Here is a 20,794-nt window from a genome sequence, read left to right on the forward strand (position 1 = left end):
TAGTTGTGCCTCCACCGGGAACCTTTGATCACAAGGGGGACAGCGGGAGGCCCAAAAATTGGTAAGCGTTAATTATAAATTCAATTTTGTAAATTATTACAACTGTGTGTTTCTTTGCCTTTACACTTAAGTACAATATTGGACAATAAAAAACGCAATATTGCTATTTAAATATACGGTTCTATATACAACCAAGTGTAAGTAATTAGACTTTTAATACTAATTATGAAGTTCGAACGTGCGACCTCAGGATTTTGACTTGATAGTTATACAGCCCTGATACGAATTGAGTTGAGTGAACCCTAGAAGCACCAGAATGTAGTCATCTTTAAATTCTAATGTTCACAGTAAATTTCACAATATCTTCACCATATGTACAATAATTATGTATATGAGTCTCACCTTGTCTAAACATATAATTGTTTCGAGTTAATTTATTCTACGAAACTTCAAAATTTGCTGTGTCCTCAGGGCATATAATTCTGACTTGACTTCCAAAAATATTTCATCAATGGTTTATTATTAAGCACAAGTGGCATTCATGACTTCGATAAAGGAATGAGGCACTAAAATGTTTACAAATTTGCAAACCAACTAGTCACGAAAAATACATTTGATGATGCCGACACTATTTTCAAATAAAATATTTATACCTATATTTATAGTTATGAGTCATCCTCTATTGTTAAAGTATGCTTTTAAAATTTTAGTTCGTCAGAATTGATTACCGGTTTACATTTACGTAAAATAAATACATTACGCAAAATAAACATATTCTGAACCCAGGAACCTTGGTTAAAAGGCGCAGTTGAACGCGTAATTTTGTTTCTGTCGTTCAATTGATGCATATTAGTGAATCTCACGAAAAAGCACCTGTAACAGTATGCTTTCATGCATTTATCTGCATGATTTTTCCCGTGTAAACATATGTTCAATGAACCAATCATTAGCATGGAGTTGAGTGTGATATTGGAGTTAAAATAATTATGCATGTTTGTGTCAATTGGCAAATTTTGAGTTCTTTGTGTTCGTTTGTGTGTTCAATATCCGGATTCAGGATCCGATATCCCTAACACCCATAAATCCGCGCTGTTCCGGGAATCTCTGGAGCAAACGAGAGAAATCAAGTCCTTTACGCAAGTAGGACTCGAGAGGGTTCGACCAGTGAACGCTTGAGAAGGGAAGTGAATGCACGGAGGGGACAACGCGGCTGTTGCTACCAGTGGTTAACAGGAGCGCGCACTGGTTTGCTCCTCCCAATAGTTTTCTCCCCCTCCTCTACCATTATGCGCTTCCTTGCTGCACAGATTCCCGAGACTGTGTGTAAATCCAAATACCCAATCTTGGATTCTATATCCGTATCGATAAACATTCGCCCAACAATTCGAAAATTGGCACTCGCTCTTAAAAAGAGCAGACATTGGAAAGAAAAGTTCCCAAATGTACGACCATGACTATGGTAGAAATTTCTGCACGCATTTTTATCCTGTCGCTTATATCCCGCCTTACTTTTTCTCCACATTCAGTGTGAAATTGTTCCTTTCAAAATGCAGTGGCGCCTGGAAGACAGACACTTTCTCAAGAATATTCATTTGGGGAATAGTTCTCCAAGTGCGAGGCCTCTCGCAGGCCTCATATGAATGCCGTATCCCTTAGTCTCTCTCCGCGAAAAGCCCCTTCATCGCGGAGTAAGGCCAATAGGATTTTTTTAAGTGTCATTAGTTGTCGTTTGAGGAGGCAGGCAGACGGGAGCAAACAAGAGAAGAGTCGGTATTATTCTGCGGACGGAATCACTTAAGTTGAGCGGCCGGCATTGTCTGACGTAAGATGAGATCCGAAGAATGGAGGGGGTGGGAGGTGTAAGGAGGAGACATCGCGCAATCAATATTTTGACTCCGCTGGACTTGGAAGAAGCGGCTTTTATGCGCGCGAGTGCCGATGCCAACTGCAAAACATCCCAGATCGCGAGTTTTCTTTTCTTTGTTTTTTGTACTCGGAAGCAAAACAAACTCTCGTAACTTGGCTCCTTCTATTAAGGCGCGGGGGTGGGAGGGATGCCGTAGAGAACAATGCACCAAGCATCTCCGATCTTGGCAACCGTCTTCAATCCGTGACCTTCGCGGTACGACCAAAGCGGATATATCTCTTTGTATTATTTGTCTGTTAACCAACTGGGTTAATATGCCCGTCAGCACCGTTCCAGTTATTACAAGGAAAGGAATAGATGACAGTCGATTGCAATGATTGCCATGTGTTTGCTTTGTTCTTTACTAAGCTTTTATAACGCATAGAACGTAATATAATTTATACAACACAACGTATACTTAATTTATACAATACAAGCATAGAATAACATTGTGAGTTGTGGTAGACGTCATCAATACTTGTAACAATATACAGTAGTTACCTATTGACTTGAGTTATTGTTTAGAAAACGTTGAATAAAAATAATAATTTCAGAAGATTGGGCTTTTTTGTCACTTTTTTCAATTCTGAGATCGATCCTGTATCCTCCATTTTTTTCTTCCTTCACATCATTCTATTTTTAGATTTCGAGGTTAGTTTCCAGCTTTCTTTGTTTTTATAACTTAGCAAGATAAATAATTTTTAAGATTTAACTAAACAAACAAATGTAGTTTATCTACCAGATAAAGTATTTGGTAATAGCTCTATAACTTATTGCTTCCCCCCCTAATTTTACGTTATTTTCTGCCCCCTTTGGCTAATCGCGACCACGAAGATGATCAGAACTACTAAATTGTCTATATGAAAGAATTCAAATATTCCTTTAGTTTAGGTATAACAATACTGTTCTGCTAATGCACATCGCGCTACGACGCCAGGGGACCTGGGTTCGAGTCCCGGACTGGAAGTTTGTGAGTGTCCATTCATCAATTTCATCATATCATCACTCATCCCCATCTTCGCAAATTAGCCAAAAGTGGCACAAGAAGCGAAGTAAAGCAAATCAATCAATCAATCAATATTCTGCTAATGTTGCGAACTATTTGCTGCGCTAACATAACCGAGTGCACAATTTAATCATTTTGGTTTTAAATAAGATTGATGACACTTAAATGTTTCACAAACCGTCTTAGTGACAATACAAATACATTCCTCATGACATCATCGACTCATCTTCAGTGTCGCTATTAACCTTTCTAGGCAGAAATCTGACAAACTAACCAAGAATAAAACTACCTCCGAATTGTAAATAGGCTCGGCAACTTCTAAAGCTGATTTAAATCTGAGAAACTTTCGCCACTTGCTGAGAATCGAACTCTAGAACTCACTTGAAATTTCCTGGAATGGAACTAAAGCTGTTGCCTCATGTTTTGTTGCATGGAGTTACCGTAATGACGGTGGCGCCACAAGCTGTTGTTGCGTCTCTATTGATTGGTGGTTTGGCGCGTTAGCGAAATGAGGAAAATATAGCCAGGGAATTGATTCAAAAGCTGGTACTAGTACATTTCTGCTAATGAACTCTCGGCTGCGTGTACAATCGTTCCGCATACATTATGTGGATAAGGTCGAATACTGTCTGCAATTCAAGAACCTTCAGGAACGCCAACCGCCTTTTAAGAGGATTCGGGGAGACCCCAGATAAAAGTTACATGGGAATGTTTTCATACCTAATTTGTTATGAATCCAGAGAATCCTTTCAGAATAAAATAAGATTCGTCGATTGTATTTTTCTTTATTTTGCTTCCTCATATTTCATCCATGGCTTTTGCAGAAATCGAAGCCACAGTGAATGTGAATTCGTAGGGAAAGGCTGCTTTTAATCCCTGCTAACGCAGTGCTCTAAGTGAGGAGGAATGCATGAGGAAGGTATCCCCCCTGCCAGAAAAAAATCGCAAAGCATCCCCTCCAGTTGTCTCACTGTCTCACCATGTTAAACCATAGGAACATCCCTCAACTAACCCCAAAGCTCAATAAACATCCCCCAGCTAACCTCAAGGCTCAACAAACATCCCGCCAGCTAACATTTTCCACTTCAAGCGATGCGGTAACCAGCCTCAGTTTATAATGACCGGAACTCTACGAGTCGTGAGTGAAATTCTGTGGAAGGTGAGTTGTTCTGTGGGAAAACTCTCTTTAAAAATTGTTCGAGATTTTGATTTTTTTTTCTTAATCCTTGGGAACATCCAGGTTACAGAAAAATCTTTATTCCTTCAACGTACGTTAGAAATACATTACTTATACTGTTAAGTTTCTCTATCTCTAGTTTCAAGCGGCTTCTTATGTACTAGAGAAACAACAAATAAATATACGGTTTTAGACGGTGAACTCTCCAGTCTCTCTTGATTAGTCAGCGTAACACACTACGAAGCCAAGAGTCTTTGGTTCGATTTTGTTTGATTGATTTGGTTACTTTTCTGGCGCATTTGGTTAATCGTGACGATGAGGATGAACAGTGACAAGATGAATTGATGAAGGCAATCACAAACACACATGGACAAGACAGAGCACAAACCCCACGGAGGATCATACTGGCTGAGAGTCCAGACGGAAAAAGGTCTCCCCAATACCATTCGCCTTGAAATTCAGGGTTCCCGGGTTCGATACCCGGTGGGCGCATATAGTGATTTGGATCTCACTTTAAACTGTAGATCCAGTCCCGATTAGCCTTTATGTGCATAAAGTGGACTTAACAACCAAAAACTCCAAGACAGCAGAGCCTCTTTATTCTGAAAAAAGGCAGACCAGGCTGTGCACTACGTGGATGAGAGGTTGACATTTGGGAGCTTTGGGTGAAGGGCACCCCTTACTCCCTTCTTGGTTCGAATCCTGCATAAAACACTGTATCTCCTATTCCAGCAGTTGATCATTCATCCTCGTCGACACGATTAACCGAGACAAGTAGAATATCGGCGCAAGATTAAAATAATAAGCGATGAGTCCAGGCGATAGGGAGTCCACCTCTAGTGCAAACTTCACAAGGCGGTGCCAGTTTTGAGAGGTTCGTGACAACTGAGAATCCAAAAGGAAAATAGACGACATTAGAAATTAGGATCATACGTCGCATAATTTCAAAAGATTATCTAGAAGATAATCTGCTAAAATGACTGTTTAGCGCCTCTCGTGTAGTTTATACCGACCGCGCCCAACATCTACCATATTGTACCGACTCTCAAAGGGGCCTTAACTGATGGTCTTTGTCGACGATTGATCACACGCTTATCGCTGATGCAAGTAAAGTCCCCTTAACGCCCTACTCAACACGCATGGATAGAATAAACTACCGGAATCCCCCTCCCCCATGTTCAATTTACTCACATCCACATCTTAACTTTATTAACAAAACCACCTGCTTACGCCCTGGTGTATGGACTTTAATACTCCGTGCAGTAGAACAGAATTAATCGCACGCACTGTTGTTTACCGTCAGGACCTCTGTGTACTCCCTTGTCGCTTTCAGTATGGACTATCGCCCTGGGGACATCCACGATGCTATCTATCTGGAACATGTTGCATTTATGGGCCCTGCTGAGCCATAATTCAATATCTCTTGGCAGATATAATTTCGCACGTTTTGCTGGGCTGACCACGAACCCCGGTTTCACAGATGGTTCCGGCTTGAAAAAGCTGTTCCAATCGATTTCGATTCCATTTCGAAGAACATTTATGAAACTAGATTTAAAGAAGGGTCTTCACTGAAGCGATAAGATTGTACGACATGGTAACTAACTCTCTAGCCTTCTTAAACCCGAAGGTTTATGGCTGCAGCAACACAAGCCTTCCAACTGTCCATATCCTTGGCAAGATCAATCCAATCTTTTCCATCCTTACCGATTTCCTTTAGATCCATCTTAACGGTATCACTAAAGGGATAATGTAGTGGAAAGTAATCTTCCTCAAGTTCAGATTATGTTGAGTGAGGTGGACGAGCCAAAGTAGTAAATATTTAGGGAGTTCTGCCACTAAGAAAATATAGTAGAACACTTCCACGAACAACTTACTCTATGTTGGGCCAACGTTTGTCAGTTATAATGTATACTTAATTTCCTTGATAAATATACCCTATTGGCAGGAGTTAAGCCTGCATTTTTTCGCTTAGATTTTTACGTACTGCATAATCTCCTGTTTGCGACAACTTATAACACACATGTACGTACAGTTCCAAGATGGGAAATTGTAGGCACCGTCGACGTCATCAGAACCCGTCGCGGTAGCACTGACAGACAATTCCACGCATTTAAAACAGCAAGAGCAAAACATTAGGCTAAACCAGGACTCGCCCCGCAGCTTAGTTGGTATAGCAATGACACGGTATACCCGAGAACCGGGTTTGAGTCCTGAACGAGACTGCATTTTTCGCTATAATTTCTACATGGTTCTGTTTTATTTCTAATCTCCTCTTAGTCCACTTTAAGCACAGAAAGGCTAATCGGGACTGGAACTACAATTTAAAGTTGGATCAGGAACCACTATGCGCCTCCACCGGATATCGAACCCGGGTGCCCTTAATTAAAAGGCGACGACTTTACCACTACGTCATCGGTGAGGCCGTCTATACCCTGCCCCAGCTAACTGTAGAGCAGGGCCGCGCGTAGCGGCAGAGATGGAGGAGGCAAATCGAGTGGTGAAAGCCAGAGCGAAGCAGGAAAGGCGGCAACTCCAGCCGCCCATTACGCAATCCCGTTCCTCTCATTGTTGATTGGTGGAGCCGTCTCGCGTCACTACTTGCGCAGAGACTTGTTCTCGTTTGCCTGCTCTACAGTTAGCTGGTACAGGGTATAATATCCTTACACATTAACATTTTCTTTCCCCACTTTCCTTTCCCGATCCATGAACTGCGAAAACCATTCCAAGGGGATGTGCAAATTTAAGCATTAAACAGGAACAAATGGTAGCGGATGATCTGGGCAGTTTGTTTCATTTTGCAAGCTCTTTGCCTTCACGGAAGCCTTCCAAGAATGGTGCATATGTATGCAGGCGCAGGGGCATGGAGGTCAACGCACCGGAAATCGGCTCTGCGGTTACAAGATTTATCATGCTAGCCGGAATAACTCCTCCTCCGAACCGCAGCCGGGTTTAACATACTCCTCCATCCCACCATGCCTTCCGCCAAAAGGTTCTCGGTAGAATTTATCTTTCAATTTGTAAAAAAATGCACAGCTTTCCTTGGTAGTCGTTCAGCGAATTCAAGAAGATTTAAAACAATTCCACAGATTCCATTTGATGCATCACTCTTAACAGTAGTATGAATCAGTTCTTTTCAGATATATTCCTGCAGGCATGTCACATTCCAGGCCCCTTGCCAGTTCCTTATTGCCGGCTTTGATCCTTGGTCCTTTCGTGGTACAAGGACTTGGTCTGGAAGTATTACTAAAACACAATACTCCCCCCCCCCCTTCTTGACCCTCTTGGACCCTCCGCTGTGCTGTGCATGTAAAGTTTTTTTTAACTATTCGGTACATCGCCGATTTTAATGACCTCTGACAAACTTTTCATCTTCCCGACTCCTTGTCATCCATGTTGGATGGAGTTGATGACAGTGTTTTAACAAATGTTTTTAGCTTTTTGAGAAGTACGGGCATCTTGCACTGTCTAGGAGTACGTTTTAGCAGCTACCTTACTTTTATAACGTGTTGTGCATGTCCCGTGCAGGTCTCTACAACCTTTTAGCCTTTCTCAGGGAGCTTTTTACACCCCTTCTTTTAACTTTGAGGTAAGGCTTTTAAGTGAGGAAAGTTTTCCTCATATACTTTGAAATGTGCAAAATGGCCATGTATGCCGACGCACCAGAAATTTTAACTCATTTGATAGACTTAGGCACAAAAAATTTAGTAATCCATTTGGGATGCCAGATTAGAAAACGACTCAGTCACTTCTATGGAGAAGTTTATATCTCTAGTTTTGCCTACTCATGCTGTTGCTGGACCTTTTGTTTCCACAGTGAGCTGATATTGATTTTATTGTATGGTCTATATCTTCAATATTGTTTGCAGAATAAGGCGAATACGGTCGCTCCATATCCAATACGCTAATGGCAGATTTGGACAAGTATCGCTCTTCCCTTTGGTGCAAGCGATTCTGGTTTTGATCTACGGTCATTCGGGAGCTATGACACAGTTGAAGGCCACAGTAAAGAATATATATTATACTCAGAGAAGGTGGAAGTACTCTTCAAACAATCAAAATTGTTCTTGACAGAACTTGGTCTGTAAGGGGCTGTGCGCCACAAAGTTGTTTCGTAGTGGTCGATTGACGAACTTCATTAAGACCTCACTTTTTAATTATCGACATGGAGATAAGGTTCATTAAAGACGCATCGCATCGCTCTTCTCCCTCAAGGAGAGGAAGTCTTTCATCTCTCTGAGGAGATGCGTAGGCAGGAGGATTAAGTTAGTCTGTGCGATGCCTCTGCAAAAACACCTGTTTGCGTGTTGAGGTGACAAGCGTTTACCTCTCCGCACACACACCACAGTCACCATGCTCCGCGTTCATGAATAATTAATGACGATATTGAATTTTCGAGTTCATTCCACCGAGTTCTCCCATGAGAGACCATCCCTGGAAAAAGTAAAGAAGACCAGTTTGCTGATATGTTAATCCATACACACGCACCATCCACCGTGGAACTTGCAACACGTAAAAAGGGTCAATGATCTGGAGCCAATCGAAACGCGGAATGACGGTGCGTCGCAGTTTCCTCCAGTACCATTTGCTACTCCTTTTCCCTCCAAGTCTCTCGACTGCTCATCAGGGAGATTTACAGTCGGCTCCATAATTCTCCCCTCGTTTCATCTGAATTGCAAATGCCGCATCTTGACGGTAGTTTGTCTTCGCTGCGCAAAACTTATTTCCATCTTTATAACCTCGAGTGAGAGTAACTTCAGTTAATTTGTACTCGTATAGTGTCAGTTTTTCTTGCTATTCGGGAAATTCCAGCTATTTTTATTAACTTTTGCAAAAGTGCATACGAAATGCAATCCACCTTGTTATGCCTTCTTAAATATGTCTTAGACATGCAAATAAGAAACTTAGTGCGCCGTCTCGACGACAGAGCGTGTTGAGTGGTCGCGTTACTGTCTCGACACTGAAGGTTCAGAGTTGTAATTCCCGCCTGGGCATTCGTGAGTATTTCTTTGTCAATTTCATTTAATCATCAATCATCCTTATCGTGGTTATTAGCCAAACATGGTAGAAACGCAACATCTTGGGCTTTTGGTACGGAGCTATAAGCATCGTTAATGGAATTCAACACATTTGTTTACACAATCTACACATACTCCTTATGATCAAGTATACCCTTTTATAGAATAGAATATAGAAATTTTTGGTGTACAGACAATTGGCCACCATTTTATTTAAATGTAATAACCTTTCTCTTATCATTTATACTTAGATACATCTGCCACAATAATTATTTACGTGTAATTGTTAGGAGGGTTATGCTTGATGCTGATAGTAATTTTACTTTTTTGTTCTTAATTTTCAGCGAACACAATTCGCGACCTTAAAGTAAAAAGGTTCTATCTGCCAAGTCGTAATATTCTCAGGAGAGCTAGTTAAAGATTTGACTACGTGCACAGGGAAAACTAATTATTCCAACAAGTTGTGCCTCTGGCATTTGTATAGTGATCCCTCCCTCTCTAATATATACGGGAAAGGTAATGAAAAAATATTACTAATGTTCAGGTATTGCAACGACGAATTTGCAGTTAGAACCATTTTACTTCAAAAGTAACGTTTTAGATGAGAGTAAAAAGGTTATCCCTTAAATATTCTAACTTTTTGCAAAAAGAGAAAGGTGAGAAATAAGTTATATTCTAGTTATTCTATATTCTGCATGAACTATGTACATATTAAAGTAAATAAGATGTAAAAGGTGCTCCAGAGTACAAAATAATACAAATTGTTCCATCCAATACTATAAACCAATTACGTAACAGTGTGAAGATTTAATTTTAAAATAATGTTTAATAGAAAGTATTTACATGTGAGTCAGTTGAAAAAAAAGTAACCATGTTGTAAATAATGATAAGTATTTGTACTCATTGACAACAAGACTGTAAACAAATAGAAATTGTATCTATATCTTGTTTCTTGCGGTCTGTTTCCCTTTTTTTCTGCTTGCTTCCTTGTCTGCAACATGTTGTGTATATTTGCGCTGTAATTCATTATCAAGATCTTTTTAAATGCTCCGCATTTTGAATTATTCACATGTATCACACCTGTCAGATTTTGGCTTAAAAAATCTAAATTGAATTCTTCATTAAAGATTTTACGGTACATTGATACCTTTACAAACTGGCAAAGTCATCCATATCACTTTGCGCCATACTACCCACTCGGTTATCACTCGTGTTTGCTTGTAAGGCGTGCACCATCAGTTCAACCATACCCTGTCCCATCTAACTATGGAGCAAGGCCGCACATAGCGTCAGAGAAGCGAAGGATATCGAGTGGCCAGAGCGAAGCAGTACACGCTGCTGCAGTCGCTTATCCCCCTTTCACCCAATTCCGTTCCTCTTTTGTGTTCATTGGTGGAGCCGTCTCGCGTCACTACTTGCGCAGAGACTTGTTTTCGTTTGCCTGCTCCACAGTTAACTGGGACAGAGAATACGCTGGACTGGCTACGAGGCGAAAGGCTTCAGACGGATCAGTGTGCCAAACTGCTGCAATACAACAATACGCTATGCACTGAACACAAAGACAGGAAACAAAGCAGATAAATCTTTTTTACCCCAACTTAAAACCTAATTTGCAGATAGTACTTTTTTACCCCTTTGATTTCTTCGAAACTAATACACTTCGAAGCATGATCTTTACGGAGTACATAGAAAGTAATCCAAAGATCTGCTTAAGGTCACAAACTCATTTTCGCACACAAGTGCAGATAGAACCTTTTTACTTTAAGGTCGCGAATTGGCTAGATCAAAAAAGAATCTTTGTATTTTTATTTGTGTTTGAACACACATTGTAGTGACAAAGTTTTTCGCCAGTTGAAGGATTTAATATTCAGAATTTTAAAAATATATATATATTAATACATCATTCTTACACAAATCTAACTAAATAAGTAGTAATAAAATTTCACAAAAAATGTTATCTTAAAGATTAACCAGAGATTTAAAATTATAATAATTTTTATTATAAATTAATATTATTATTTGTAGATTTCTTACCGCATATATATCTACCTCTTTGGTGACTGAGGCGATGAGCATGATGGTACATGCCATAAAATTAAGAAAGAGACACAAAAAGATGCCCCTGTGTTTTTCCGTCTTCAAACACGGCAACAATTACTGTCCTGCAGATTAATTTACACACCGGAAATTCTTGTTCCAATGGTGCATTCAGTCACATTTTTCCTTGTGTTCCGACCATTTTGCATGATACGACAGACTCCTGCAACAGCAAGGTTGTTCTCTAGTGTTGGGGCAAGAGGTTAAACCGCTTTCCTAAACGGAATATCCCGGGAATCGCTGGAGCAATTGAGCGAAAACAAGTGTCTGCCCAATTAGGACTGAAGAGTTGAGAGGGAAAGTGAGTTCATGAAATGGGAAACGTGGATGCAGCTACCAGCCGTTTGCAACAACGCGCACTGCTGTGCTCCTCTCATTCGCTTCCTCCCATTTTCTACAGTTATGCGCGGCCTTGCTCCACAGATTCCCGATCCAGTGTGTAGTAGCAAGGTCAACGTGAATAGAACCATCGGGTTTGAAGCCTATTATAAGGTTTTAGACCTTGAAAAATACCTTACTGACTAGATACTACGTTTGCGAAAATGTTTATCACCCTATTCCTTTTCTTTTGGCAATCAAGCAGCTGTTCCTATCGACCCACACAGCTGGCAGGTAGTGGCAGCCCTAGCTTGACGAGGGGGAGGATTATTACCGAGGCGCACGTGCAGCATCATGCTGAAAATAAAACTTCCTGTCCGGGGGCTTATTCCGACACCCTTCACCCTATAGCTCCTCCCCCTTCATTCAGGTTTCCACGGAACGGGGAGGGCTCTTCGGAACTGGGACGAGGTCAAATGAAGTTCAGTGACCCCGCCACCAGGATTTGCCCGTCACGTGATCGCCATTTGGCGTTGCCATGGCAATTGCTGCAGCAATCGAGAACGCGGTAACAGTCTTTTTTTCTCTTTTTAAAAACCCTGCCGAGAAGGGTTGGGCGTAAGCAATGGAGCCTCTTTGCCTGATTGCTGTGAGGTTCTTCTCAGACCTAAAGGATAGGAAATATCGCTCGGGTAAAAAGTTATGGTTAATGAAATCGCTGGTAATTTCACCTAGCTAAGGTCAAGCAGTGACTGGAAAGTTAATTTTTAAAAGTAACTAAGTTATTTTGCCAAGTAAGTAATTCGGTGACAGTTACTTTTCAGCAAACATTTCAGAAAGTAACTGTTACAGTTATTGCTCAAAATGTTATTCAGTTAGTTATTTTTGAAACGTAACTGTTTCAGTTACTTTGCTCAAATAATAACTCTACTCTTTTGCTAACAACAAAAGTATGTTACTTTTGCTCAAAAAGTAAACACTATTGGCGTCCTATCGCGCTCACACTTAATTTAAACTTAAAATGTTAAAAAAAAGCGACTTTGGGTACCAAAATTCAAAAGTGTAACGTCGTCATTCTCAACTTTTCGTATGGGCCTCCCGGTTGGTGCAGTGGTAGCGTCGTCGCCTTGTAATCAAGGGGTCCCGGGTTCGATTCCCGGTGGAGGCACATAGTGGTTCGGATCCCACATTAAACTGTAGGTCCAGTCCCGATTAGCCTTACTGTGGATAAAGTGAACTTCAAACAACAAATCAATCAACTTTTCCTATGCACCGGTCCAGTATCCTGTCAGTTATGTTGCACTGCATATGTGTATTGTATTTTGGGTTGCATATCGAACAGGCTCTGGCAATTTCCAATGTTTCTGCTTGTTAATTCCCTGATCCATGCCTTAACGCACGAAACAATACCCCACATGGTATGAACAGGTTCAGGTATATCAGTTATGGTTTTCATTAAAGAATAATCCTAAAATGTATGGATTATGTTTATGTAGAAGACATAACGACCTACTATGTAACAACATTAGTATCTCATCCCAACTCTCTGTAGAAACTCATTCAATTGTGTGTGTACCTTCATCAATTTCATCCAGTTATTATCCCTCCACATCGTCACGATCAGTAATAAGTTTCAGAGAAGTGACGTACAATCATCCGCAATAAAAATGTGCCACTAGATCCTGAAATACAGGCTTCCCGCAGTGTTACGTGCGTTACCTAACTATACAGCGATGAGCGAATTTAAAGTTCGGCTCTCGCCGTAAAGTTAGGTAATGCACACAGCGCCATGCAGGAAAGCATGTATTTCATAGTAGTTGACCTATTTTTATTGCGGGTGACTGTACAATAAGAAAAATACGAATAAAGAACTGTACACGGGAATTATTTCTAAATCAAATATCCTTCTTCAGCGAGTTCTATTTAACTTTGCTGCCTGAAAACTTTATAATATCCAAAGCGTGTGCGTCACATTTTTTAAACTTTCAAATATGAAACTTTTATTTAAAAAAAACTTGTACGCTTTCAGTAAACCTTACCAATGCAAACAATAACAACATTAAGTAAAATACCAGCACATATCCAGTCAATTGTTAAACAAATACGAGTACAATGGACCCTGGTCTGTATTGTTAGTTGATTACAGGAAGAATACTGATACATGAAAACTTCTAGAAACTTTTCAACAAATTCGATGTAAATTATAATTTAATAAATTAGAACTGTAATTTACAGGAGTGCTGCTAAATGTAAGTTTCAGTATTTGATATATTTTTTTGCCTTGTAATTTTCATTGTATTTATCAAGAATATATATTATTTATGTATTTATAAAGTATATATATTATTTATAAATATGCATGTTAGGGGAATTTCAAAGCGAGTAGCATATTTTTAAAACTATAACACTACTTTTAGTTGCAATTGCTATGTTATAGCCTATTGAACATACTCGGTGCAGTGAATCTTTGTATCATTGATTTTAGTAACACACAGTTATTTTTAAAGTTAATAATATGTAAACTTATGTTAGAAGTTTGAAAATAAACCTGCAATACACAACCCTCCTCAGAATATTTTGGAGAGTTGGCTTAATAAATTGCACCTTATTGTGTTAACTTTATTTTCAAAAATTATATGAGATAAACTAAGTAATGAAATAAAATTATAATGTATTAACTCATGTTCAAGAACTAATCAGAATTTTGATTTTGGAAAAATAATAATCACATTCATGTATGCAAACTGCACTGAGCACCAGAGCTTCCTGGTGGATAATTTTCGAACTGGAGCAAATGTGTGATCTCTCACTCTGTTTAATCAAGGTTTCTCATTCCTTGCTCGTTTCTTTTGCAGGTGGTGTTGGTGTTTATGCTTAGCATCGCTTCACTCGTCATTTACTTCATAGATGCCTCCAGGTGAGTTATTTTCCTTCTTTGAGGCTTCTGTCGTTGTCAGTGTGTTGTGTGGATTCGTTGGTGTTGCTCTGCTAAGCTGATGTTCGCTGCGAGATAGACCTCTTCAGTGCAGATGGCAAACCTTATAGAATCCAAGTTAACTGGAAAAATGTCAAGGAAACACTGTTTCTTTAGCAGTTATCTGGAGAGGCAATATGCAAAAATTGATAGTGGTAAAGGTATCCTTCCCAACATTTTAACTCCTTTTGTGAGATTTTAATGTAAAAAAGGTGTTGCTGACTTGCTCGTGTCTGCGAAGAGTCATGAATTGAAAGTAACTACAATAATGTGTTTAAAAATATTTTTCAACGTTTTCCCTTGGAAAACGGTTACGTCTAATGCCTTTCTTTACAGCAATTGTCAGCTAGTGATATTTTTTATGGCAAGGTTTCATAGTGTAGTAACAAGTATACTCTGTCCCGGGAATCTATGAAGCAAGACTACGCTTAACGGTAGAGAAGGTAAAAAACCGATTGGTGAAGCGAAAGAAGTACGCACCGCTGCTAACTTCATGCACTTAACGCTTTCAGTGGTCGAGCCATCCCAAGCCACTACTTGCGCGACTTATTTTCGCTCACTTGCTCCAGAGATAACCAGGATGGGTGCAAAAGTTTCACAGTTCAGGTGCATAAAAAAAATTCAATAAACTCCCAAACAAATATATGCATGTGTACCTTTTTTTCATTTTGAACTACCCTCGGCAAGAAAGGATAAGCACGCCGTTCTCTCCTCGATTCCCGAAATGAACAAAGTTTGTTATTCAGATGCGACATCTGTAGTACAATTGGAAAACTAATTTGATATGAATATGCGATGGACTCCTGTCTAGACACTCCTGACATTTTGGCTATATTTCTCGCTCAATCAAAAACTTTCGCATCTCATATCTCTTGTGTGTGAAGTTTCTGATTTAAATGTAAATTTCATTCCATAAGTTACGAATCAGCTACGGCGATCAGCTGTATGTTACTTATATTACAATTGGAATAGCTATATTGCATAACTCGACGTGTTGTTTTGACGTGCCCAATCAATTGCACAAACAAACTTAAAGAGAATAAAAACTAGAAACACAAACTAAATTCAGGGAACTATGCTCCAAGTAAATGTTAATGAACTTGTTCCAGGCATGTATGTCACCTCCTCCATGCAATCTCGTTTCCTCTCGAAGGCTCTCGAGTCACTACTTACGCAGAGCACTTGTTTACGTTCCCTTGCTCCACAGACTGTTGGGACATAACAGCCAGAGTTTCCATTGAACCTGTAATACCGGAAAATCTTGAAATGTCAGGAAAACGTTAAAAAATCCTGGAAAGCCAGGGAAATTGCTGTTTTTGTGCTCTCCATAAAGAAATAAAGAAATCTCATATTTTCCTCCAAAGTTGATTGTAGGTACGTGTAAAAATATTTTATTTTTGCTCATTATTTTTAACGATGTTGAACTTTAATATTTTGATTTGAATGCGAAGTGGAATACCTAATTACCACATCAGTATGGTAAAGCAGTATGAAACGGTCTGAAAAACCTACGAAGTGAGGACGTTTGGTTTGGCAAAATGAGTTTGAATTCTGAGATAAGTAGCTATGTGAAAGAAATTGAATACAGGAGTATATCCAACAATGTTGCCAAACGCTCTATCCCTCCTCTTTTGCCATTGTTTTATTCTCACATTTCTGAACATATCGGAAGTTCTCGTGAATATTTTGTAAGTCTACAATTCCCGTCAACTGTAATTGTGAAATAATTAAAATTAACCTATGCCCTTTAGTTGAGGAGTTTTGCATATCTGATTTCCCCGGCAAGCGGCGCGGTTCCAGTCGCTACGTGGCCCACGTTCAAGCGGAACAATAAGCTATCGAAGGCACTATATAAAAACACGGTTTTAGTTTTTCCATTTATTTAATCAAAACAAAAAGGACTGACTAAAGTTTGTAGAAGTATATTTCCAGCTAGAAGGATTTGACTTCTCAGCTTTTGGATGGGAGAGCTTCTGTCTCGTGCAGTGACACTGATCTCTATTTATTGTCCCTTCTCATTTCACCCGTCAGCATGATCTGCCTCTGTAGGAGTCTTCGTGACGGAAGATTAAACGAGAGACCGCCAAACCGTTACAGAGTTAGGCCTTTTATCCGCTAAGTAACTGGCTTCCATTCGTTCTAGGCGCTGCTGTCTGAACTTAAAATCCTTTCTGTGGTTTTGCTCTTGGAAACTGAGTACTCTCTCTTGGACGATTCGTTGCAATTTTTAATTGATTTAACAATGCAAGGATGATGATTGTTTATTATTTATTTGGGTTTCACAGTATGATCTATACAGCTTTCTTATGTCGGCGGTTGAAGTTGGATTTTTTTAGGTAGGGAGGGGGGAGTGTTTGCTCGAGACTCGGTGTTAGCTGGGAGGATTCTTGTCGCAAAATTTCGTAACTTGGAAGGATACCACCCCATTTTCATTCGAACGCTGCTTATGATGTAAGCGCCTCCGAATGTTTTGGGTTAGAGTCCCGGCCAGAGCGTGGATGTTTCATTCTGTCTATTTCGTCGTACCAATTAACCTCCAGAAGTACAAAAAGAGACGTTTAGTAGCCAAATACTAAAAAAGAAAGCTTTAAAATAAGCTTTGACAAACATTTTGGTTTCTATGATTCCGAAACTTGCCTGATAAAGACTAACATGCCTTGGTGACGACCACACCATCATATTAGATCCATATTGTTCCTCTGTATGAGCATGTTAAATTTGAGAGAGTACCATAATTTTTCACTTTATTGTTCGTAAGTGCATATTCATTATCGATACACAGGTTTCTTATCAGAAACTAAAAGTATCATTGATGTTAAAAAGAACCACATGTAGTGTTACGTACCCAATAGGACCAAGTAATGTAAATAGTTTGCTAAAGAGGAAAAGAGATGACAGCACCAGACGTGCAAGATTAAGAATTAATAATATATGTGAATAACCTTATAAAGAAGAACAAAGCAAATTGAAATAATGAAAAACAATCGAATATATTATAAGAAGAAAAGAATAAATATAAAGGAAATAAATTAATGTATATACTTGATAAATGAAACTAGTAATCATATGTAAATTGATCAGAAAACTAAAGAAGTCAAAGCACTGCTACAAATTTGTTTATTTAAAAGCAAAAAAAAAAAAAACGCTTATCAGTGATCGGTTAGTTCGTATGAACTTTCCAGCCTGATCATTACCAGTGCGTAGTTAGAGATCGGTTAGTTCATTGAACTCTCCAGCCTAATTATTGCCTCTTTTTGTGGGAACAGGAAAAGGTTTATTATCCATTTTGCCTTGACTCATCTCACTCAACAGGTCGCTAGGTGCCGTGGCTTGCCGCGAGTTGATAGCTTCCTGGAGATGAGGCCTTGCAAATTATGAATGCACGTAATGTTTTATCTGTTCGATAGATTTATTGGAGGGTATTAATTCACACGATAAGCACTTAAGTAACTTCAGGACCAAAACAATGTCGATACATATTCTCACAACGTATAAACATTGATTAGTATGCATGGATGACGAGCAACTTACCGGATAGTTCCCAACCACGTTGTTACGTAATGCTTTATGGTAACAGTCCATGGGTTACCATACCTCCTCTTTTTCCCCGAAATTTTATTCTCAGAGTAAAAATACTTGGTTTTACAAGATATCATTAACAAATTAATTTAAACGTTAAAAGTAAGCATAGCAATTCACAACAAGCTCGATAGATGTTGGGTTAGTTCGAGTGCGAATACGATCATCGCTAAAATCGATACTAAAACACGTGTATATCGACCAATAGGTCGATATCAGAAATCTACACAAACTATATCTCGTTTCACTTTAACTCGAAGTACTATCTACATTCATTTGAACGTGCTTTTGTGTAGTGTCCAGCTGATTTATCCTTCTTTGTTGTGTGTTTTCTTTTAAAAAATTCCTATTTCAAAGTTGTAATAAAGCACAGACAAACATGTTGATATAGAAATGTAATACATGTGTTAATTCATTTACTTTTTTGCTGAATTAAAAAAAATATGTATGTCCTCTTATTCACTTTACAAAATTGGGTAACCCTGAAGCAAATTATGTTTAATCTAAATAATAATTTATGAAGAAAACTAATATTTTATCTTAATTATGTTATTTAGTGTAAGTCCTAATGTCCTAATTTGATATATAAACTAGTTATTAGTCAGTACTGAATTCTAAGCAATTACTATGTTTCGTTAATCAATTGAACAGCCACCTAGTGCAGCATGTGTAATGAGAGAATTTCTGTATGTATTCCTTCTAGTTTTCCATCCATATTAATTCATGGCGTATGTCGGCAATCCATATACGACATTGCGTGAGCATTTCATTCCGTACCCACGGCTACCAACTCAACAACATGCCATACACATGTTTACTTTCCCCTCCCCCTTCCCAATTGTATGCATTCTGAACGATTAACCACATCAATTAGATAAAATTACCTCTAGAGTACTGAATCTCCACACGAGTTGAATATCCTATTGCATGGACTTCTAATGTAATTTCCAAACGAAATACACTATTATGTAGCATGTTTGTAAACCATTACTATATTGTACAGTTACCGTCAATAAAAATTGGAAACCTAGATTCTGAAATACTCGCTTTCGTGCAAGGCGATAAATGGATTGTAATAGCCCATTTTCAATGGCAATTTCTACCACCGCCGTAGAGTTAGGCAACACACATAACGACTAGCAAGAAAGCGAGTATTTCAGGATCTAGGTGACCCATTTTTATTGCCGGTGACGGTACATAAAACAAAATCGTTCAACTTGCCATGTAATAACATAGAGGCCGTGGAAGTAGACTCACAAATTCTGCCTTCAAAATGTCTCCTGAGTAACTAACATAGGTATATTTCCATATTTCGCCCATTTTTGAGATTCTGGGAACTTAGGAAACGAAACTCGTAGAATTCATAACTTTCGCAACAATTTGTAAAAGAAAAAAAATATCGTAACGTTCTACCCTGTAGAACTGGGGATCGAACCAACAGGGTTGTAACTCATCCTTGGACTACTGGGCCAGATGTGAGGTACTAAACTAATATGTAATTAAATAACATAACAGATGTACTAGTTCCAACACTTCTGACTGAGAATGGCAGGTTGTAGGATAAGGGATAACTTATCCCGTTCGGTACGAGCAGACTTTCCCCTAGCAATGTTGCTCCGACCTTCATTCCTCGTCCACCAGGTGGGCCACGGCAACTTCCTGTCTAATAAAATCCCTTTCTCAACAGAATCTAGATGCAGGTTCTGACAAGATTTTACTCGTACCGATGGGGTATGTTACGATATAGTCGGTTGTTTTAGAAGAGCGGGCACAACAATAACTAATGAGTGTCCCTTCATCAATTTAATCTAATCCTCATTGTCGCGAAGTCAAAAGTGGCAGAAAAGTGACGTAAAATAACAAAAATGCAAATTACCAGGTATTCACAGTACCAGCACGATCGTCTTTTCTAATTCTAGTTCAGAATAGGAAGGCAAAGCATATTGCATTGCACCAAGCAATATTGAGACCAGCTAATAAATTACACCATGGGAACAATTTAGGTTGCACGAATTAAGTAAGGAAGACCTAAGCGTTCCTGAACTTGTTTCTTCCGCACGCTATAACAATGATTGCAACAATGCATCACAAGAGAGCAGTGTCATTACCGCTATTAAATGTGGCGTGTGGTGTTTTGGGGGGAATAAATCGATGGCGAACAAGCACGCAAACGTCCAGTATTTCACTTTTATGCCCCCTTCCCCTTTTCATCTCTTGCGGAGTAGTGAGAACTATAGGGTGATCAAAAAGAGACGTAATCTTATGGGGAAATGTAGTTATTATTGTTACCATATTTTTGCTTCTTAGGTGGTGAGCAACAGTGAAAATGCATTAATTGACGCTGTAAACTGCATAAACAGCTGATTAGGCAAAACTGTTTCACACTATTCCGGAAGTGCAAGCAAATATTCAAAACTGTGTGGATTCAATTTCACAGCAAACATTAAGAAGGGTCTTTAAAAACAAGATTCACCGTATTCACTTGTGTGAATCTCACAATGGCGACCACTTCCAGCACTTATTGTAAATGTTGTACAATAAATCGTTTCCCCACAAGGTTGCGTTTCTTTTTGATCACCCTGTAGTTTTCATAAGGTAAGTATGAAAAGCGAAACGCTTAATGGCAGTATTCATTATGCAAATTGCATTTTCTAATCTCAAAAACTGTTTTTTTGTAATTTAATTATTGTCTCTTGTTCAGTTTATTGTTTTTCACCCTGAT

The 20,794-nt window shown here is 39.1% G+C and overlaps 1 protein-coding gene across 39 annotated transcripts in view; it reads left to right on the plus strand.

The window, feature by feature from the left end:
* slo (calcium-activated potassium channel slo) overlaps positions 1-20,794 on the plus strand; it is a 285,961-nt gene that overhangs the window by 147,773 nt on the left and 117,394 nt on the right. For 21 of the 39 annotated variants that reach the window (XM_083131199.1, XM_083131201.1, XM_083131200.1 and 18 more), the window contains exon 2: positions 14,375-14,436. In XM_083131199.1, coding sequence (XP_082987325.1) covers positions 14,375-14,436 — 62 coding nt within the window. The remainder of the gene's footprint in view (positions 1-14,374; positions 14,437-20,794) is intronic. The other 18 variants (XM_083131184.1, XM_083131165.1, XM_083131167.1 and 15 more) reach the window with 1 other exon arrangement.

This window comes from Lepisma saccharinum, chromosome 11 (assembly GCF_977018435.1).
Source record: "Lepisma saccharinum chromosome 11, izLepSacc3.1, whole genome shotgun sequence".
In the NCBI taxonomy this organism is placed as follows: domain Eukaryota; kingdom Metazoa; phylum Arthropoda; class Insecta; order Zygentoma; family Lepismatidae; genus Lepisma; species Lepisma saccharinum.